At 41.3% G+C, this 22,742-nt stretch overlaps 1 protein-coding gene across 2 annotated transcripts in view; it reads left to right on the forward strand.

Annotated features, from left to right (window-relative positions):
- Positions 1-1,267: 1,267 nt before the first annotated feature.
- Positions 1,268-22,742, forward strand: part of LOC112430664 (uncharacterized) — a 69,745-nt gene continuing 48,270 nt past the window's right edge. Inside the window, exons 1-3 of one of the 2 annotated variants that reach the window (XM_076882400.1) lie at positions 1,268-2,060; positions 13,832-14,022; positions 14,094-16,285. In XM_076882400.1, coding sequence (XP_076738515.1) covers positions 1,889-2,060; positions 13,832-14,022; positions 14,094-14,102 — 372 coding nt within the window. In that variant the 5' untranslated portion in view covers positions 1,268-1,888 and the 3' untranslated portion in view covers positions 14,103-16,285. Of the gene's footprint in view, positions 2,061-13,831 lie in introns of those variants that run through there. The other variant, XM_004575027.6, reaches the window with a different exon arrangement.

Here is a 22,742-nt window from a genome sequence, read left to right on the forward strand (position 1 = left end):
TCAATTGTGTCTGTTTGTGCGTCATGCAAATAAACCTTTGGAAAGAATGAAATGATGTCATGTATTTATTATCAGCCTACATTTGTACAAAATTCCAAATTATATACACAAAGTCATAGAAATCACCACTCCAATTGGTCATCATGATTTTAATATTCTCTTTTTCCATAACAATGAAATACACCTTGGACAAATATGACACATCAATATTTCATTAGTGTCGTCACATCACATCCTGTAAGCATAGTCTGTCTGTGTCTTTTCCCTGAAAATGAATATTTCCAGCCAATATAGGCAATCCATCAACATGGCTGGAGTTATATACAGTCTGTATAAGTGTGGTTAATCTAATGAAGATTTGTAAGGAGACGGCAGTTACTGTGAATTCACAGCAGTTACACAGTGATTAGTAATAAACAGCCAGTGAGAGTGAGTGGATATGACTGTTCCCACCACTAACACATGACCATAGCCCACTACTAGATTAACTTGTGACACATCTGCACCTGCTGCTATGATCACATTGAGTAGAGGCTGAGTGGCTGCACTTACCCCTGGTACATCCAAATCTACCCACAAACATGTTGAAAGATGCAATGCCAGCAATGTGGATTGTCAACACTAAAAACAATCAGTAAGCAAAGACAACAGGGATCAATTTTTTCTGTTTATTTAGCACCCACAACATTTGTAGTCGCCTTCTGCACAAGGGAAGTCCACACACACCGTGTGGTACCACTTTCCACAGAAGGTGCATTCTGCAGGATTGAATGAGGTTGTCAGAGTCATTGTCTGACTGTTTATTACTAATCACTGTGTAACTGCTGTACATTCACAGTAACTGCCATCTCCTTATAAATGTTTATTAGATTGACCACACTTATGCAGACTGTATATCACAACCAACTCTAACATGTTTGTTTGCAGAGGGAAGACACAGGCAGACTATGCTAACGACATGTGATGTTACAACACTGGTGAAATATTAGTGTGTTCATGACATTTTTCGTATGGGCAAAAGTATTGATATCAGGATGGTGATTCTTATGTGTATGTCATTTGGCATTTTGTACAAATGTAGGCTGATAATAAATACATGATATCATTTCATTCATTTCAAAGGTTTATTTGCATGACGCACAAACAGACACAATTGAAAGGTACAAATGTGCATGACACGAATTCAAACGTGCTGCAGATGTGTGTCACAGGTTGATCTGGCTGTAGGCTGTGGCACTTGGCCAGAGGTGGCGCTGGTTGACTCGACTCCATGTTAGTGCACAAAGTAAACTGCACGCTGTAGTTGTGAAGCAAAAACGCTGAATTCGGAGGAATAAACCGTGCGAGGGGAACGATAACGACGACAAGAGTCTCCCGATCGTTTACTCTTGCTGTCCTGTGAACAACATCGGCGTGGTGTTACTTGTTTGCTGTTTTCGCGATCGCGTCGCGCATGAGGATATCACCAGGTAAACCCGCCACATTTTTAAACATTTTGTTGTTCAACAGCATCAAGACTGACGGAGTGTGTTTGAGACAACCTCACAAGTGTCACAGATGACACATTTGGCGTTTTTTTGCTGGTTTGTCGGTAGCAGCTCCTGAAACGCAAGACTGCCACACATCTGTTCGACCAACGCCAGTTGATCTAAACGCCAGTAGATCTGGAACACCGGCAATCAGTTTCTGGCAGACAATCACTTTTTGGCACAACACCGGCTCCCGGGACTTGACGTCATCAACAAACGCCTCAATAGCGCTTCACAAAAATCTGTCTGGACTCGGGTTAATCGGCTAACATTTAGCAGCCTCGATACAGAACTATCACGTTAGTGTGGATCTGATACAAACGTCGGTATCGATCCACTCAGCCTGAGTTGAAGCAGCAATGAGTTCAGCTCAGTATCTGAGAGAGTTCATCAAGGAGAGACTAACTGCTGTTTGTGAAGAAATCTTCTCAGAGGTTCAAAAAACCATCGTCCAGTATGAGGAGGAGATCAACCGTCAGCACAGACTGCTGGATATCAGCCGGACACCCGACAGAAACTCACACATCATAGGTATGGACATGTTTTTATCTCTGTGCTGTTCAAGCTCAGATTCTTCGGTATTTAGTTGATTGGTGATAAATCTGAAAGTTTATCAGCATCTCCAGGATTTCTCTAAGCTGATGTTAGCTGAGAGCAGGAAGCTGTTACTTTGGTGATGAATTCAGAGGAGCAAACGGTGATAGTTGAGGAAGAGCACACACACTCTTAATGAGACAGTGTGAAAACTGTCTGCTGACTAACATTGATGAAGATGAGCGTCCACACCAACTGTTTATTCCATTTATTCTCCATGAGAGCCTCAAAGTGAACACACACAGTGACTCCCCAAAGCATCAGAACAAAATCTGTCCACATTACAAATAATGCTGTAATTAATGTCTTTACATCTGCAGCAAAAGCAAGAAAGCAATCAGTGGTTAAAGTTTCTGTTGACTGAAGCAAAGTATGATGTCTAAATGTGTCACATGTTAGTGATGTTAATAGGCTCAGTCATTCTTAGCAGGCTGTGCTGCCTCCATCAATAAATGTGCAAAAATAGGATAAATGTGAAATAGACCTGCTCATAATCGGTCACATGACAGGCTGACCCAACAGCTCCTGGCCAATCAATCCATTCACTTCATATTTCTATTCATATAGTACTTGTCATGGGAGTAGATTTAGTATCTGTGTCATACTTGAAGCACTGTTTAAAAAGTAACTCACGCAAAACTGAATTTCTTTTTTTGCAATAATCTTTAGTTAAAAAAATGCAAATACAAAAGATGATGATCCAAATATTTCCATTTACAACTTCTTCATCGTATTTTGACTAAACACTGCAAATGCAGTGACCCTGTATTGTTCTGTTCATCTGTGATCCTTCTGTCCTTTCAGTGTCTTTTCTGATAATGCTTAACATGAAGTAACGCTTTCATGACTTTCAGTATGATGGTGCCTGTGTTTGGCTCTGCCGCTGCCGGGTGCAGTTTGTCCCACTCTAATTTTGTGTTATTCTTCTCTGCCCTGCTGTTCTCACTTCGTGTCAACGATGTACTGGCTGTCTTGGTGTATGATCCCCTGTGTAATGGCTATCTTTGTTTCTTCTTGGAGTTCTCTATTTCTCTTATATCTAAAATAAGAGTCTGGATGGACAAGAGGCTGTTTTACGCGTCGGTTTGTGCAACAACGGCGGTAAAACCATCGTGTCGCTCCGCCATTCGCTTACTTTATTTCTCACAAACCTTTCACAACAAAAGCACCATATCCTTTTCAGGCTTTTCAAAATAAAACATGTAATAACTATAAATGGCGCTAACATTCCGGCCCCTAATTGTTACTGCTAAGGCATAACAATTACATATTAACACAATAGAGCGTCATTTAATATCAACACTCATAATCTAACTGGCTTAACCAAACATTATATGAAACATAAGTCATATGTGTTGAACATATATCTGTTACACATGAGGCTGATATTCAAACTGTTGCCTCCATTTCAAGCAACAAACATAACTTGTCGATAGGCCTCTCCAAAACGCTAGTTTTGGTTTTGACAAACACACGTCTGACAAGTCCATGTGAGTCTGGAACTGTTCTCTCAACCTTTCCCATTAACCAGGAACTTCTTGGTGCACTGTCATCAACTATGAGAACAACATCTCCTGGTCTCAGATTTCTCCTAGTCACTAACCACTTCTGTCTTTCTTGTAAAAGCGGCAAATACTCTTTAGTCCAACGCTTCCAAAAAATGTCTGACAGGTACTGCACCTGTCTCCACCTTTTTTTTGCATACAAGTCCTCTCTTTGAAACAATCCAGGTGGCAGTACTGGCTGCCCTTTAAGAAGAAGTAGATGATTAGGTGTAAGTGCGTCTAAATCATTGGGGTCATTAGACGCTCTTGTTATTGGCCTGCCGTTGACAATTGCTTCAACTTCACATAGCAATGTCCGCAAGCATTCATCATCCAGAGGTTGCTGCTTTAGGATCTGGTTAAGAATTCTTCTAACTGAGCGAATTTGTCTCTCCCAGATTCCTCCAAAATGTGACCCTGCTGGGGGGTTAAATATCCAGGTGATGCCCTTTTGCATGAGCATTTCTGAGATTTTTGAATGATTCCATCCCTTGATTGCTTCACGCATTTCCCTTTCTGCACCCACAAGGTTAGTGCCATTGTCTGATCTCATGACAGACACTTGACCTCGTCTTGCAATAAACCTCCTGAATGCATTTATGCAAGAATCAGTCTCAAGTGAGTGGGCAACTTCTATGTGTATTGCTCTAACAGCAAGACATGTAAACAATACACCATATCGCTTAACTCTGCTGCGCCCATGCTTGACCTCAAAAGGTCCAAAATAGTCTATGCCCACATTTGTGAATGGAGGTTTGTCAGGAATCAGGCGATCTTGTGGCAAGTTTGCCATTCTTTGTTCACCAGGTTTCGCAGATGTCCTTCTACATGTTACACACTTTGACAGGATCTTTCTTATTGCTGAATCTGCCTGTGGAATCCAGAATCTTTCTCTCAGCCTGGATAATATGTAATTCCTTCCTCCATGGCCTGTTTCTTGGTGAATGTGTCTCAGAATCAAAGTAGAAACATGATGACCTTTAGGGAGAATCACTTGATGCTTAACATCTACTGGTAGTGCAGACTCATGCAACCTACTGCCAACCCTTAAAACTCCATCCTGGACAAAAGGATCCAGCTTCACAATGTGACTGCTCCTTTTAAGCTTGTCACCTTTTTGAAGACTTGCAATTTCTTCTGCGAAGCTTTGATTTTGACAAAACTTAACAATCTCAGTTTCTCCCTTTGCAACATCTGCAGTGGTAAGTGAAGATCCCTTAATACATGTTTTGAACTGCTGCATTTGACCTGCAACCTTTTCAGATTTCCTTTTACTGCTGTCACAGCCACTTGCTTGTGACATGAGAAGCTTCCGATGCGCACTTAACCTGCCAAGCAGCTGCTTGAACGTAAGTATACAGGAAACTGCCTTTTTTAGACGGTACCAGTCTGAATAGTGAGAGATCAGTTTGTTCACTGGATTTTCATGTAATTTTGTAACATCCACACTCATCACCTCTTTGACTTCGAAATCATTTTTTGGTATTTCTTTAATGTCCGGTGGAATTGGCCAGTTTTTCTTATCTTTTGTCAAAAACTCTGGCCCAGCAATCCAGTTTGAACACTTCATGAATGTCTCTGTGTTCATTCCTCTTGAAGCGTGGTCAGCAGGGTTTAATTCAGAGTTTACATACATCCACTGACTTGGTTTTGTGTTGTCTCTAATAAGTGACACTCTATTTGCTACAAATGTCTTAAATCTGATGTTCTCGCTGGAAATGTACTTTAAAACAGTGCTACTGTCAGACCAAAACACAGATTCTTCTTGTGGCATTTGCAGCTCCTTTCTCATGAGCTTGTCCATTTTTACAGCAACTGCAGCTGCTGTCAACTCCAGACGTGGAATTGTTATCTGCTTCAGAGGAGACACTCTGGACTTGCCCATAATGAATGAGCAGTGAGTTTCTCTTTTCTGGTTTGTGATACGGAGGTAAGTAACGACTCCGTAGCCTCTCTCACTGGCATCAGCGAAGTGGTGCAATTGTGTAGATATGACCACTCCAAATCCAGCAGGTTTCAAACACCTGTTGACGGTAAAGCCATGAAGTTTTGAAAGCTCTGAATGCCAAACTTGTGACCTTTGAGCCAGTTCAGCTGGGATTTCCTCATCCCATGAAATCTTCCTGCCACATAGCTCTCGCAGGATGATTTTTGCTGTCAGAATGACAGGAGACAAAAAACCCAATGGGTCATATATTGCACTTACAAATGAGAGGATGCCTCGCCTAGTCTTTGGCACAGGTTTTTCAGTTATCCTGATCTTGAATACATCTGTCTCTGTGCACCAGTTCACTCCTAGGACTCTTTCCTCTGGTAGTGCATCATGTCTCAAATCCAAATCTTTCATCTCTTTTGCTCTTTCCTTTTCAGGAATGGAAGCAAGGACAACTCTGCTGTTGCTCATCCACTTTGTTAAGTGAAATCCTCCACTCTCACACAATGCAGTCAGGTCCCTGACCATAGTACATGCCTCTGTTTCATCTGAAACTGACAGAAGACAATCATCTACATAAAAGTTGTTCAGAACAGCATTAACTGCTGCTAGTGGCATTTTTTCTTTAGCATCTTCTGCTGCCTTTTTTAGTGCATAGTTTGCACAGCTTGGGGAGGATGTTGCCCCAAACAAGTGCACCATCATTTTGTATTCTTGCAGAGGTTCATTCAAGTTCCCATTTGGCCACCAGAGAAAACGCAAAAGATCACTGTCCTCTGGAGGTACTCGCACCTGGTGATACATAGCTTCTATGTCTGACATCAAGGCAATGTGATCCCACCTAAACCTTGTTAGTACCCCAATCAGTGTGTTCGTTAGGTCTGGCCCTTGCAAGAGTTCTTCGTTCAGTGATTTCCCTTGAAAGGATGCTGCACAGTCAAAAACTACACGGAGTTTTCTTTTCTGAGGGTGGTACACCCCATGGTGTGGTATGTACCAAACTCTCTCATTTTCAGGGGTAGTCTTTGTGTTTGGTACCTGAACTGCGTAGCCTTTATTCAGCAAGTCAGACATGAAGCTCTGATACTCCTCATGAAACTCTGTGTTTCTGATTAATTTTCTTTTCAGATTCTCTGCCCTCTGCATTACTGCACTGCGGTTGTTTGGCATTTTGACAGCTTTGTTTCTCAAAGGAATACCTATGCGATAATGACCATTAATCCTTTCAGCTGTGCCATTGACAGAATCCATAAACATGATGTCTTCTCGTGACATTTCCTGTTTTTCCTCAGAAGCTTTCTCTGGAAAATCATAGTTGAGCTGTTGCATCAAAAGATTCTCAACATTAGTGACAGAGATGCGATTTACTGAAACACTCAGCTCTCTGTCAGAAGGAGTAGAGCAAGAATCTCTCTTGAGAGGGCCATTGATAACCCAACCCAGGAATGTTCAAACAGCATATGGACCGTTATCTTTACTATGAATAATCTCCCATGGTTCCATAGCCTTGTGCACATCACATCCTATCAAAAGTCCAATGTCTGCGTCTGAATGTGGGAACTTGATTTGCCGAAGATGTGGCCACCTTTTTAAGTCATCCTGCGTAGGGATGTTCTCTCTAGACACTGGAATGTCTGCATGAGTGTAAATGTCAGGAAGATCTATATAGGTGTTCTCATTTAAACCACACACTTCTAATCCTGACAGGTGGTAACTTGTCACCATCTTTTCTTGTCCCATTGTGCGAAGCATGAATTTTGTCTTCTTACCTTCTACACCCAGTTGTCTCATCAGTTTTTCTGAACAAAACGTGGCTTGGCTCCCATTGTCCATGAATGCATAAGTCTCAATCAACTTATTGCCTTTCTTCAACTTAACCCACACAGGAACGATCGATAACACATGAATGCCTTTTCCGGCCCCCGTGGCTCCACAAATTCTGCCTGAAGTGTGTGTTTCATCACTTGTTGTGGGAATGTCTGAGACATTTCTCTGGATGCAATCGTCTGCCTTACTGTCCTCCTCCTTTGTCCAATGAAGCATACTTGGATGTCTCTTAGAGCAGTACTCACACAATGATCTTTTCTTACAGTCCTTACTCAGATGACCTTGTGTCAGACATGCAAAGCACAGACCCTTTGCTTTAAGGAACTCTAGTCTTTCTTTGTAAGGCTGGTTTCTGACCTTTTGACATTCTGCCAGTGTATGGAGTTTTTCACAGTATATGCATGGTTTCTGGAAGGCATTGCTAGTGTGACAAGAAGCACTTTTGTTAATTTCAGGTGACCTTTCATTTGCAGCTTGTGTTACACTTGTAGCAAATGTGCTTCCCCTTTGCCTGGATGATCTAGTCATTCTCACATTTGCAGATGACTTTGCTTTGTCTTCAGCATCCTTAATGTCACCATACAAAGGATCTGCAGCTATTTTTGCTTGTCTGTTTATGAATCTAACCAGATCTGAGAACTTTGCTCTCCTTCCACTTGTTTCTTGAATGTCAAAAGCAGAGACTCTCCACATTTCTTTCATTTTGTATGGCAGTTTAGAGACAATAACTCTGAGGTTCGTGGGGATCTCCATCTCTTGCAGTTGACTGATGTCTTGCATTGCATTGTTACAACCAGTGAGAAACAGTGAATAGCTATGAAGAGCCTTTGCATCATCTGTTTTGATTTGTGGCCAATTGAATGCTCTGTTCATGTAGGCAGTTGCAATTTTCAGTTCATTACCATAATGACAAAACAGCAACTTCCTTGCCTCACTGTAGCCTTGTTGAGGATTCATGTGCTGACAACTTCTTATTCAACAAGTGTTCATGAAACAAAATGGTCTATGACACAAAGCTGAGGCTTTCGTAGTTAGTGTCATCTTCTTAAGACCAAAAACACTGTCACTGACTTATTTGTAAGAAGTTGAGAATCGCAATTGTTCAGTTTTAACACGACTTGTAGCTTAGCAGCATATCATAGTCCAAAACTTTATCCATGAAAGCTTATTTCTTCTTTTCTTAGATTCTTCATGCATACAGCTCTGTGCACTTAACTGACTTGCTGTATCAAACTTTGCACGATCTCATAGCGATGCAGTCGTCTTGTTTGGGAGCATGATGGTTTTACTTAATGTAATGGCTATCTTTGTTTCTTCTTGGAGTTCTCTATTTCTCTTATATCTAAAATAAGAGTCTGGATGGACAAGAGGCTGTTTTACGCGTCGGTTTGTGCAACAACGGCGGTAAAACCATCGTGTCGCTCCGCCATTCGCTTACTTTATTTCTCACAAACCTTTCACAACAAAAGCACCATATCCTTTTCAGGCTTTTCAAAATAAAACATGTAATAACTATAAATGGCGCTAACACCCTGGTTTAGCTATCCATCTGATCCTCTATGATGCCTCATGATGTACAGGCCAATCTCTAAATTACCATTAATTGCTAAGTTTCTAGAAAGGGTTGTGACTAAGCAACTTATAACAGTTCTGGATAAACAATGCATTTTTGATAGGTTTCCGTTTGGCTTTCGTAGAGTTCATTCCATGGAAACAGCTTATCTTATGGTCTCTAGTAACATTTTGATGAGTAACGATGCAGGAAAATGCTTTGTTTTGTTGATGTTGGACCTCACGTTGGCATTTGACACCGTTTACTACCACATCCTGCTTGAAAGGCTCAACTATTGGGTTGGTGTATCTAGAACTGCCTTGGAGTGGTTCTATCTACATCACCTGTGGTTTTTCTGTGGTGGTCTCTAATTTTAGGTTATCCTCTACCTCCCTTACTTATGGCGTCCCTCAAGATTTGGTTTTGGGTGCTTTATTGTTAAATATATCTTCTCCCCTGTCAGCATATAATGGGCTCCTTTGAGGACATTTTCTGTCACTGTTATGGTGATGACATTCAGTTGTTTATGTGTCTAAGCAAAGTTTCCCTGGATCGTCTGCAGGTTGTGCAAAACACTGCAGCTAGGCTTTGACCAGATCCTCTAAGTCACAGGTGTCGAGGGCTGGTTTCCTGCACTTTTTAGATGTGTCCTTGATCCAACACATATGGTACCAGCACATATTTCTGATCTTCTACAGCCCTATGTCCCTAGCAGGTCACTGAGATGACCTAATCAGGGCCTACTTGCTATACAACACACAAGGATGAGAACTAAGGGTGATAGAGCTTTGCCACTGTGGAACTTTCTCCCTCTAAGTTTAACAACTGTGGACTCAGTAGCACTTCGTGACTCTGTCCAGAAAGGTGCTATATTAATAATTTTCTTCTTTATTTATTTATTTATTTAAAATTAAACTCAAAATTTCACAATAATGTTAAACTGTAGTCAAACTCGCCCAATGATTATAACAGAAAATAAAAGACAACAGGATTTGCACTAAACGTGATCTCTATATAATCCATATGTATGGCTCTAAAAGCACCTTACAGAGAAAAACCCAACAATCATATGACCCCCTATGAGCAAGCACTTTGGCAAGAGTGGAGAGAGGAGGAGAAACTCCCTTTTAACAGGAAGAAACCTCCTGTAGATCCAGGCTTAGGGAGGGGCAGCCATCTGCTCCGACTGGGTGGGGTGAGGGGAGGAAGACAGGACAAGGACATGCTGTGGAAGAGAGCCAGAAATGAATATGAATTCAATTCAGTGAGTTGTATAAAAACATAATGAGTAAAACAGGTTAGTAAAGAGGAAACACAGCCTTGACCTATTGCAGCATAACTAAGGATAAAAATCTGAATATCATTATTGTCATTGTAACATACAACAAAATTAAGAGCACTCTCTGCGGTGTCAGAAACAAAAAGTTATATAAAATTTATAAAAATAAGGTAGAACATGGTAATTCAATATAATAAATAACTAAAACCTTATTCAACATAAACTCTGTTGCACAGGATTTCATCCGTTGCACTGTACTTGTCGGATTGTGAAGAATGTATAATGTAAATCCAATTTTTCTATCATGGAACCCTGTGGAAGTCTATTATTAACCTTAATGTATAAAGAGGACTCTCAATTTACATGAACAACTTGGAGTCTATTAAACCAAACCACCACAGTGCAGTACCTTTAATACTTGCAACATGCTCTAATTGATCAAACACTGCAGTAAAGTCTAGCAGGACAAGCACAGTGATGAGTCCACTGTCAGAGGCCATAAGAAGATCATTTGTAACCTTCACTGAAGCTGTTTCTGTACAGCAATGAGCTCTGAAACCTGACAAACTCTTCAAATAAGCCATTCCTTTGCAGATGATCAGCAAGCTGTTACAACTACTCTTTTGAGACTTTTTTTAGATTAAAAGTGGTTTGGAGATCAGCCTATAATTAGTTAAGACAGCTAGGTGAAGTATATGGGTTTTTAAGTAACAGCTTAATTACCGCTAATTTGAAGCCCCGTGGTACATAACCGACTAGTAGTGATAGGCTGATCATATTTAAGATTGAAACACAAATTAATGTTAGGACTTCTTTAAGCAGTCTTGTAGAACTGGGTTCTAAAAGACATGTTGATGGTTTGGAGGAAGTGATTACTTAAATGTAATGAGAAAGATCAATTGGAGAAAAAGACCCTGCCTCTTGCCCTATAGCAGCTGGGATAGGCTGCAAATTCCCACAGCCCCGATAAGTGGAAGAGAATGGATGAATTGGAGGTAATTTTTGTTGTGTTGTTTACATTTTTAGGACACAAACATAATGACATAGTCAAATAAATCTGGGTATCATCAGCATAGCTGTGATAAGACAACTTATCAACTAACTCCTGAAAGATTTCACAAAAAGGAACCATATGCAGATTCAATAAGAGGGCCCTGTGATTTGTCCCTTGTAAGACTCCACACAGCATCATGGTGTTGTGTGATTAGTTTGCATCACTGTAGACAAAATGATCCCTACCTTCAAGGTAAACAAACTAAGGATTTTTCCTGTGAGACCAAATTAATTTTCTAACTATCATGATCTATACTAGGGCCGCAACGATTCGCTGAGTAACTGGACTAATCCTCAACTAGGGGTGGGCGATATAAACGATATACGATATAAACGATATAAATTTGGCCAACGATAGAGATTTTCACTATATCGCTCTATCGCGATAGCGCATGTTGATGATGTCATCAAGCTGCGCCTGTTTTGGTCGAAAGCATCGCAGCGGCTAAAATCATTATCATCTGCAAATTATACCGACAGTCATAGCAAAGAGATGAAGCACTTTTGAAATATGGGGAAAGCCAAAAACTGCGCTTCCTCCACTTCCGTAACATTGATTCATTAATGTTGAATTCTCTCGCAGCTGTTCTATTCCCATGTTGTTGCAGTATATTAATAACTAACCTTGTATTGTGGATGAATAATCTCAGTTGTTCTCCTGACTGATGTTTGGCCCGTGTATAGCATCCTGCTATGCGATTGCATTTGTCCCTGACCACCAGAATCCCTCACGTTAAATTTTAATGAGTGGAAAAAAGTTGGCGTTCATCCTCCAGCTTCACTGTGCTAATGTTATGCTAACATAGCTGTGTCGGTAGCAATCACGTAGCACAACATGTTTGGGTGGAATCTAACGAGCTAACTTCCTGTTAACTTCTAACTCCGTTAAATGTAATAAATTCTGTTTTCATGGATGCATGGATGTTAAACTTAATTGTTACACCTGGTAGAGCAACAACGCTGATGATTTTATTAAAGATGAAAGAATTTAGACCGTTTTTAACTCTCAGTATTCGTTTGACTTTGGGACCTGAAGTGGACGGAGTTTTGGACCCAGATTACTCCATGAAGCTCCTCACTACAGCAGCCGTAATGCTCTGACAATCCATCAAGCAGTGCGGCTTACCAAAGTTGTACTAAAACATTTTTGAACAGATTTCTGCACGCCAAAATCGGTTCGAGGTCAGTAAGCACAACCAGAATTCATACATAAGGCACACTCTCGATTTTTGAGAAAATTAAAGGATTTTAAGTGTGGCTTATAGTGTGGAAAATACGTTATACAGAAGAAAAGAATATATCGCGATATATATATCGTTACTGCACGTGCTTCAAATTATATCACGATATGAATTTTAGGCCATATCGCCCAGCCCTATCCTCAACACAAAATTCTTTGATTTTTGTGCACTTTGCAGCACACTGTTACGGATTCAAATATTGGGGATGGATTCAAGAGGAAAAACCACAATAACAACACTGGTCCGGCCGGGTTGAGTCAAACGATGATTTTAATGATCACACGCGTGGGAGATGGACACCGTACACAGACAGCCTCAGATCTCAAAATGGTGGAGCATTGATCAAACTCTTATAGCCTCTGGTTTTCCCACCTTATCATAAAAGCCTAAACATTCACATTCTTTCTCTCACACAGCGCCTAAGCTACGACCTTGGCTCCCTGTTTATCTGCTCCTGCTGAGATGGGGCAGAAAACTCCAGCATGTTCTGTTCTCTTCTAATCAGACAAATAAGGCGATGACTTTCTGCGAACAGTATTTCTTATAACTCAGCAGTATAATGCATCATAAAACAACATCATTCATTCACAATAAATCAGCAGTCTAATGTAATGCAAATCAGTTTAACAAATGCAATAGTTATCACCTTCTTCTAATTCAGGAGAATAATGCAAACTAAAACTACATAATAATTCACAATCTTTAATTAGGGGTCTAACATGGCATAAAATAATATTACAATCCCATTACAGCATAATCACTATACATACACTTCCAGCCCAAGGGAGTGAGACAGACTATGTGTGAGGCGAAAATGTCAGATTACTCAGCAAAAAGATCACCCATCTTTTATTGGGTGGACAGGTGTGACTGTGTGTCACTAAGTCACATTTAAATAGTTGTCTGACCTGACTCCACCAATCAGAAACAGCTTGTTTGTGATTGGTTCATTTGTTTACTTCTTTACACAGAAATGCAGAGAAACTCTTGCTTACTTACCCGAGATTAAGACCTTTCCACATTAAAACTATAACACTCGGTGACAAAGTTTTCACATTGTAAACAGAAAGAGATCATTCTACTAATAAGAGTGCCAGAACTAAACGATAACTTGCGTCAGTGCTCAAATAATTTGTCAAATTTTGTACACTTTAAATTTCACTTGTATATGTGAGACACATTCTCACTGTGGAGAGACCTGTTAATGTTTCAGATCAGAACATATTTTCTCAAATGTTTGTTTTTCTGTCACCCCCACCCCCTACATTTGTCTTTTCAGACCTCCAACAGCAACATGTCATTGAGAAGGAGGAGGTTCTTACAGACCAACAGGTCTGTATCCAAGAAAGGAACTCCAGTCTGACTGAGGAGGACCCAGAGCCTCCACAGATTAAAGAGGAACAGGAGGAAGTGTGCAGCAGTCAGGAGGGAGAGCAGCTTGGACTGAAGCAGGAGACTGATGCCTTCATGGTGACAGCCGCTTATGAGGAAAGTGCACACACTGAATCAGAAACAAACGTTGAGCATCTCCTTTCTCACAGCTTTCCTGAAGCAGAGAGCCGAGATCAGAAAGCAAGCCAGCATGTGGACTCAGGATCAACTAGAAATGCAGAGCTGAAGAAGAGGAGACATCACAGCAACGGAAGTCACAGTCAGAGAGTAGACAACCCTGCTGTTTCAGAGAATCAAAGTAAAACTGACACAAAGAAAAAGTCTCTGAAATGTGACGTCTGTGGAAAACATTTTCAGTTTAAATGTCACCTGAATGCACATCTCAGAATTCACACAGGTGAGAAACCGTATTCTTGTAGCACCTGTGGGAAACAATTCCGTCAGATATCAGCTTTGAAAAATCATGGTAACTGTTACACAGGTGAAAAACCATATCCTTGTAGCACTTGTGGTAAAAGATTTTCCTATAAATCACATCTTGAGTCTCATGCAAGGATTCACACAGGTGAGAAGCCCCATATCTGTACCGTTTGTGGGAAAAGATTCAGTCGGCGTGCACATTTGTATTATCACTTAAAAATTCATACAGGTGAGAAGCCGCATCTTTGCAGCACCTGTGGGAAAGGATTCAGAGAGAACTATGAGTTGCAACGTCATGTAAGAAGGCACACTGGTGAGAAACCGTATTCCTGTAGCTTTTGTGAGAAAAGATTCAGTCATCTCGGACACGCAAAGAGACACATGAAAATCCATACTGATTAAAGTTTCATGCTTAGAAAATGTTGGACAGCTGTGAGTGGTCCTGCCATTTTTGTTTTTGTAAATTAGCCTCGTGGTCAGCACTGGCATATGGAGGCACTGCTCTTCATTTACCTGTTCCCATGGTGAATTGTGATATTGGAGCTCCATTAATGATGGCTTCCTTTCTCTACTCTGATCAGCTGTTTTGGAACCAAACACTCAAAAGCCTGTTTTGAAATTAGTAGCTACTTGGATCGACTTCCCACAACTTGACTGGTTTTCCACTACAATCCGGTACTATCTAATGTGAGTGGTTGTTGTCATAGCACTCGTCCCGCAGTGTAATCAATACGCAACATGAAACCTACAAAAAGAGTTTATTTCGAAGCAGGGATTTACAGTGGGGCAAAAAAGTATTTAGTCAGCCACCGATTGTGCAAGTTCCCCCACTTAAAATGATGACAGAGGTCAGTAATTTGCACCAGAGGTACACTTCAACTGTGAGAGACAGAATGTGAAAAAAAAATCCATGAATTCACATGATAGGATTTGTAAAGAATCAGGTCACAGTACCTGATACCAGGTACTGTGACCTGGTACCAGATGGAAAACCTTGGCAAATTGTGCCAAGTTGATCCAAGTAGGTACTAATGGAAAAAGGGGCTAAGGTTTCTGATCTCAGAATTAATCAACTTTTGAACATGCTTTCTGCAATAGTTAAGTTTATCACCTCATTATTAAAATGTACCAGGAAAACCATGATCATACATTTCATGATGGTTAAGGTTCAGTATCCTCTTGTTCTGTTTGATCATTGTTTAGGTTTAGTTTTAGTGTTTGCTTTGTGTTCCTAATGTTTAAATAAAGTTTTGTTTAAATTTCTTTTGAGATTTTATTTCTGAGGTGTCATTTTTAATGTTTGTAAGACGCATAAAAAAAGGATTCTGCCATATTATGCACAAGATTTTTCTTTGTTTCTGATGTTTTATACTAATTTAGAAATTCATGTAAACATAAACTGTAAAGAGCTGTGCTCCAGCAAAATTCTACATCTGTTAGCAAAACTGGTGTTTTTTTTGTTGTCATTGTTGTAAAAACCAAACGTGACTTCAGCTGTTTCAGCTAAATCCTCCTCTGCTGAGAAACCTCTGAACCACGAAGATGCTTTCTTCAGCTTCACTTGGAGCATATAGCTACCGTGGACTGTATCGTGTAACATGATGTCTGAGTCTGGATGTGTGTGGTTATGGTGAACCTGCCTCCTGTTGATTATGAAACATTCACACCACAAATATCATTGGCAACAAAAAATGGGAAGGGGAAAAAAACTAGTCAGTAAAGTGGTCGCCCCATGATCGGAAGGTCGGCGGTTCGAATCCACTTAACGGCTACCCTGAGGTACCCCTGAGCAAGGTACCGTCCCTACACACTGCTCCCCGGGCGCCTGCTTAGTGGGCTGCCCACTGCTTCACTGAGTGAATGGGTCAAATGCAGAGAAAAACAAGTAATTTCCCCATGGGGATCAATAAAGTATCCATTATTATTATTATTATTATTATTATTTTTAAGTAGTAGATCGCTTGTAATTAGTGAATGCTTTTTTTCTAGCTTTTGACTATGGAGGACCACAAGAGCCTCACACAATAATAATAATAATAATAATAATAATAATGACTAAAAACTGATTTTCAAAAGGTTGTTTTTTAAAATTGCGATTCACAAGGTTTGAATCAGGGAAATGTTGCCTCAGTCAGTAATGTTATAATTCTGATCATTTATCAGCAGAGATGGGCAGTAACGTGTTAAATGCGTTACTGTAATCCGATTACTTTTTTCCAAGTAAAGTAAGGGATTACTATTGCAAAAACGGTAATTAGATTACCATTACTTTCCCGTAAGCACTGTGTTACTAAAACCGTGATTTTTTTAATTTTTATTTTTGCAAGAATGTCTCATGACAGAGACGTATGCGAGTGCGACGGTCGTGACAACAGCTAAGAGAGATAAGATAAGATAAAACTTTATTAATCCCTCGGGTGGGTTCCTCTGGAAAATTAGGTTTCCAAAAGCACAGCACTGACAGAAGTTACAGAATATTATATATACACACACATATAAATACAGACACATATATAAATAAAATATACGAAGGGGATAAACAGAATAAATAGGTATAAAAATAAAAATACAAGTGAATTGCACATTTCAAGTATTGAGTATTGTAGTAGCTGTGTGCAGATCAACAATCGATAATATATCGAGTGCGGGAGAGAGTATGAGCGTGCAGCGTTTAAAGCGTGGAACTACTGACCTTACTTTGAGTTTGATTCCATAAAAAGTGACAAAAACATTAGCGTCCATTGTGCGTGGGAAGAAAACTTCTTTTTACAGCGAAAAAAACCCCCTAAACTTCCGAGCAAGCACCGAGTGCGCTACCACGTAATGGGAAACTCACAGAGAAACTCGCGGATTCTTTAACTGACCGCTGCGGCACACCTGCACCAGGATAAACCGCTTACTAATTAGATTTTAAAGTGCACCTGCACCAGGGCAAACCTCCGCCTTCCCCACTCCTGCTATACAGGTGAAAATAGAGCAAAAGGACCGCTAGTCTTTGATTTTATTTATTTTCTACTGTGTGTTACTTGCATCTATTTGAAAGACTGAGTGTAAACACAAAAAAATATTGTTATTTTATGTGCTGGAATGTGCAGAAAATAGGTTTAAATTTTAAACAAATTTCTTCCAGTCAGAGAATGTTGCATATAATAAAATTTTTTAAAAGATTAAAACTAATAAAACAAGTTTTAAAAAGAGACGTTTCCATTTGATTACATTTTGAATGATGGATTATGCAGAAAAAGTAGCGCTGGGCTGAAAGATCTATCACTTTATCACATATTCAGGTTGTAAATCATGTTTTTAAAAAGTAACTAAGTAAGTAATTACTTTTGAAAATAAGTAATCAGTAAAGTAATGGGATTACTTTTTCGGGGAAGTAATTAGTTACTGTGATTTTTAAAATGGTGGAAGCCAAACAGTAAAAGTAAGAGGGAATTCATGATGATATTTATGTGAAGCTTACTTTGGAGCTTCTTTTTTTTTTTTTTTTTTTTTTTTTTTTTTTTGCCTGTCCCGTTTGGCTCTTTTGCCATCAGAATTGTTGTCTAAAGGCAAAGAAAGATGCCCAACGGATTTACTTTACCAAATTGACCATCCCAGCCTTGCCGTAATGGTCCATTTGATTCACCTTTTATTGTTTATTTTATTTTCACTTACTGAATACGGGACAGACTTGACTGGGGGAAAGAAGGGGAGAAAGAAAGAGGGAAAGAGAAACAGCTGAGAAGAGGGACGGGGGAGAAGGGCAAAAAACCAAAACCAACAGAACGGGCAGAGAAAAAAAATGCATATATCAATCACCTGGGTCACCTGCTGAGAAAGAAAAAAGAAAACAAGCTGAAGAGAACAAGAGTAATAGAATAAACAACATCACAATGATATATGGGAATATGACAGTAAATACTAAATATTAAACATTATTGTGCAGCACATAAGATCAACAGAACACAGTGTGCTTTGAGGTAGGAGCCAAAAAGGGTGTAGTTTGTGGGTGTGATCACCCGTGTGTACACCTGTGAGCATGGACGCGCTTGTTTTTTGTTTTTTAAAAGGTTCCTTCATGTAATAATCTGCTAGAGGGTGTGGGGGGGCCACAGCCCCGTCCTTCAGGGCATGAAGCAGGTATGGAGGAGATCAAAACTCCAGACATCCAGAGGCCCCCAGAACACAAGAGACCATGGAAGACCAACAGAGGGGCAGCTGCGCCACTGTCCCAGAAAGAGCTGAGGAGAGTCCCAGATGAGGGCTCACCCAGCAGCCGCGGAGCAGAAGCCAGGGGGAGTTGCAGTGACGCGCCCGTGAGCTCCGCCGGCAGCCAGCCGCGCCTGAGTGACCGAGCCCCAGGCCGAGAGGCCGGGGGCACCCCACCTCCGAAGTGGCCCGAGCGAGCCCCAGGCTCCAGGCCCCGATAAGCGGCCGCCAAGGAGTGAGCCGGTGTGTACCTGGACGCCCACCCCCAGACACAAAGAACCACCAACGCACCGATGTCCGAGGGGGACCGCCACTGGCAGGGGAAGTGGTGGTAGGGGGAGATAGGCCTCCAAACCTTGGAGGGCCTGAGATGTCCCCAGAGAGGTGGTGCCTGACACCCAACCTGACATATAGACACAGACATACAGGCACACACAGATACAAACATCCATTCCCACCCTCATGCTCTCATATGCACTTACTCCACACTCAACCAACGTGGAGACAGACATAAAGAGACGCTGTACACACAATCACACTCCCCAAGCGTACTCTACAAACCGGGTCTAGGTGCCCCCGCCCCTGGAGGGGGGAACTGCACCCAGACCCAGGTGGTGTTACCCTTTTCCCTACGGTGGGGAGAGGCAGACCGCCCCGACTCCGCAGCAGAAGGGAGGCCCCACACTCCAGACCGCAGTCGGACGGCCAACTCCTCCTCCTAGCTCCCCCGCTCCAGCAGGTCGCAGAGAATGGGGGTGAGAGAAGACTCCAAACCCCCCTCCACCCGCTCATTGTAGTGTTGATGCATGTGTGTTCTAAGGTGCATTTAAAACCCAGGAGGGCTTGGAGCTACCTGCCAGAGAGCAGCAGGTAAGCGCATGGTCCCTCCTGCTAGCCCTCAATGTCTACGTGTATTTAAAATTGAGAGGTGGGCAACGATGCCAGGGGTGGGGTGTACACCCTGATGGTAATTTGGACTCCATGTATCGTGCCCACCCCCAAGATCCTATATGTATGTGTAATGAGAGTGTGACTAATGTGAATGTCTAAGTTGTGGGATAAAATTGAGGCAGAGGCAGCCAGAAGGGGACGGGGGGGGGGGGGGGTAGCCTCCTCTGCACCCTGGTGACATACCCCTACTCCAAGGCCCTGCATGTGTGGGTGGTTGTGGTGGAGCGGGAAGAAGGAGGCAGCTGGAGATGGGGAGGGAAGGAAGGGAGGGGCAAGTGACCCTTCCCTGGGGCCAGCTCCCCCGCTGACCCCAGTAGGCACTCCCATACTCCGCGACCCGCCAGGGAAAGGGGGCCCAGGCCCATCCAGACCGGGGCCCAGCGCAGCAGCGCCTCCCGGCCCCACAGAGCCCGGGACAGTCCTCCCAACCCCACCACAGAGAAAACTGCACCCACCCCACCATCCACTCATCTTCCAGACTACATAAGACAATAAACACCCAGGCTGAGATCTTCCTCCACCTCTCCTGTATACTTTGGAGCTTCTTTTGCTGCTGGTTCAGTCAATTTTGATTGGAGAGTGATGAAACTTGAAGCTTCAGAATCTAGTGCAAAAAACACAAACACGAAGCCAACACATCTGAACCAAAGAGTAAAACAGTGAAATGTGGATTATTAAATATTAGGTCTCTCTCCTCCAAGCCCCTTATAGTACATGACTTAATAATTGATCAACAAATTGATTTACTCTGCCTTACAGAAACCTGGTTGCAGCAGGATGATTATGTTAGTTTAAATGAATCAACACCCCCGAGTCATTCTAACTACCAGAAATCTCGAAGCACAGGCCGAGGGGGCGGTGTGGCAGCAATTTTTTCACACCAGCCTATTAATTAATGAAAGACCAAGACAGACTTTTAATTCATTTGAAAGCCTGATGCTTAGCCTCGTCCACCCCAGCTGTGAAACTCAGAAACCAGTCTTACTTGTTATCATCTATCGTCCACCTGGGCCTTACACAGAGTTTCTGTCTGATTTCTCAGACTTTATATCTAATTTAGTTCTGAGCTCAGATAAAATAATTATTGTGGGTGATTTTAACATCCATGTAGATGCTAAAAATGACAGCCTCAACATGGCATTTAATCTGTTATTAGACTCAATTGGCTTCTCTCAAAATGTAAAAGAACCCACCCACCACTTTAATCACACTCTAGATCTTGTTTTAACATATGGCATAGAAACTGAACATTTAACAGTGTTTCCTGAAAACCCTCTCCTGTCTGATCATTTCCTGATAACATTTACTTTTACAATAATTGATTACACAGCGGTGAAGAGTAGACTTTATCAAAGTAGATGTCTTTCTGAAAGTGCTGTAACTAAGTTTAAGAATATAATCCACCCACTGTTATCATCTCCAATGCCCTGTACCAACACAGAGCAGAGCAGCTATCTGAACGCTACCCCAACAGAGGTCGATTATCTTGTTAATAATTTCACCTCCTCACTACGTACGACTCTGGATACTGTAGCTCCTGTGAAAACTAAGGGCTCAAATCAGAAGTACCTGACTCCGTGGTATAATTCTCAAACACGTACCCTAAAGCAGATGACTCGTAATCTGGAGAGGAAATGGCGTGTCACGAATGTAGAGGATCATCATTTAGCCTGGAGAAATAGTTTGCTGCTTTATAAGAAAGCCCTCCGCAAAGCCAGAACATCTTACTATTCATCACTGATTGAAGTAAATAAGAACAACCCCAGGTTTCTCTTCAGCACTGTAGCCAGGCTGACAAAAAGTCAGAGCTCTTTTGAGCCAACCATCCCTTTAACGTTAACTAGAAATGACTTCATGAACTTCTTCACAAATAAAATTTTTATCATTAGAGAAAAAATTACCAATAATCATCCCACAGATGTAATATTATCTACAGCTACTCTTAGTACCATTGATGTTAAGTTAGACTCTTTTTCTCCAATTGATCTTTCTGAGTTAACTTCAATAATTACTTCCTCCAAACCATTAACGTGTCTTTTAGACCCCATTCCTACAAAACTGCTCAAAGAAGTCCTGCCATTAATTAATTCTTCGATCTTAAATATGATCAACCTATCTCTAATGATCGGCTATGTACCACAGGCCTTCAAGCTGGCTGTAGTTAAACCTTTACTCAAAAAGCCATCTCTAGACCCAGCAGTCTTAGCTAATTATAGGCCAATCTCCAACCTTCCTTTCATATCAAAAATCCTTGAAAGAGTAGTTGTCAAACAGCTAACAGATCATCTGCAGAGGAATGGTTTATTTGAAGAGTTTCAGTCAGGTTTCAGAGCTCATCACAGCACAGAAACAGCTTTAGTGAAGGTTACAAATGATCTTCTTATGGCCTCTGACAGTGGACTCATCTCTGTGCTTGTCCTGCTAGACCTCAGTGCAGCATTCGATACTGTCGACCATAATATCCTATTAGAGCGATTAGAACATGCTGTAGGTATTACAGGTACTGCACTGCAGTGGTTTGTATCATATCTATCTAATAGACTCCAATTCGTGCATGTAAATGGAGAGTCCTCTTCACACACTGAGGTTAATTATGGAGTTCCACAGGGTTCAGTGCTAGGACCAATTCTGTTTACATTATACATGCTTCCCTTAGGCAGTATCATTAGAAGACATAGCATACCTTTTCACTGCTATGCTGATGACACCCAGCTCTATCTGTCCATGAAGCCAGATAACACACACCAATTAGTTAAACTGCAGGAATGTCTTAAAGACATAAAGACCTGGATGGCCGCTAACTTTCTGCTTCTTAATTCAGATAAAACTGAGGTTATTGTACTCGGCCCTGAAAATCTTAGAAATATGGTATCTAACCAGATTCTTACTCTGGATGGCATTACCTTGGCCTCCAGTAACGCGGTGAGGAACCTTGGAGTCATTTTTGACCAGGACATGTCCTTCAACGCACATATTAAACAAATATGTAAGACTGCTTTCTTCCATTTGCGCAACATCTCTAAAATTAGAAATATCCTGTCTCAGAGTGACGCTGAAAAACTAGTTCATGCATTTATTACTTCCAGGCTGGACTACTGTAATTCATTATTATCAGGATGTCCAAAAAACTCGCTGAAAAGCCTTCAACTAATCCAAAATGCTGCAGCAAGAGTCCTGACAGGGACTAGAAAGAGAGAGCATATTTCTCCTGTTTTGGCTTCCCTTCATTGGCT

This window comes from Maylandia zebra, linkage group LG3 (assembly GCF_041146795.1).
Source record: "Maylandia zebra isolate NMK-2024a linkage group LG3, Mzebra_GT3a, whole genome shotgun sequence".
NCBI classification, from domain to species: domain Eukaryota; kingdom Metazoa; phylum Chordata; class Actinopteri; order Cichliformes; family Cichlidae; genus Maylandia; species Maylandia zebra.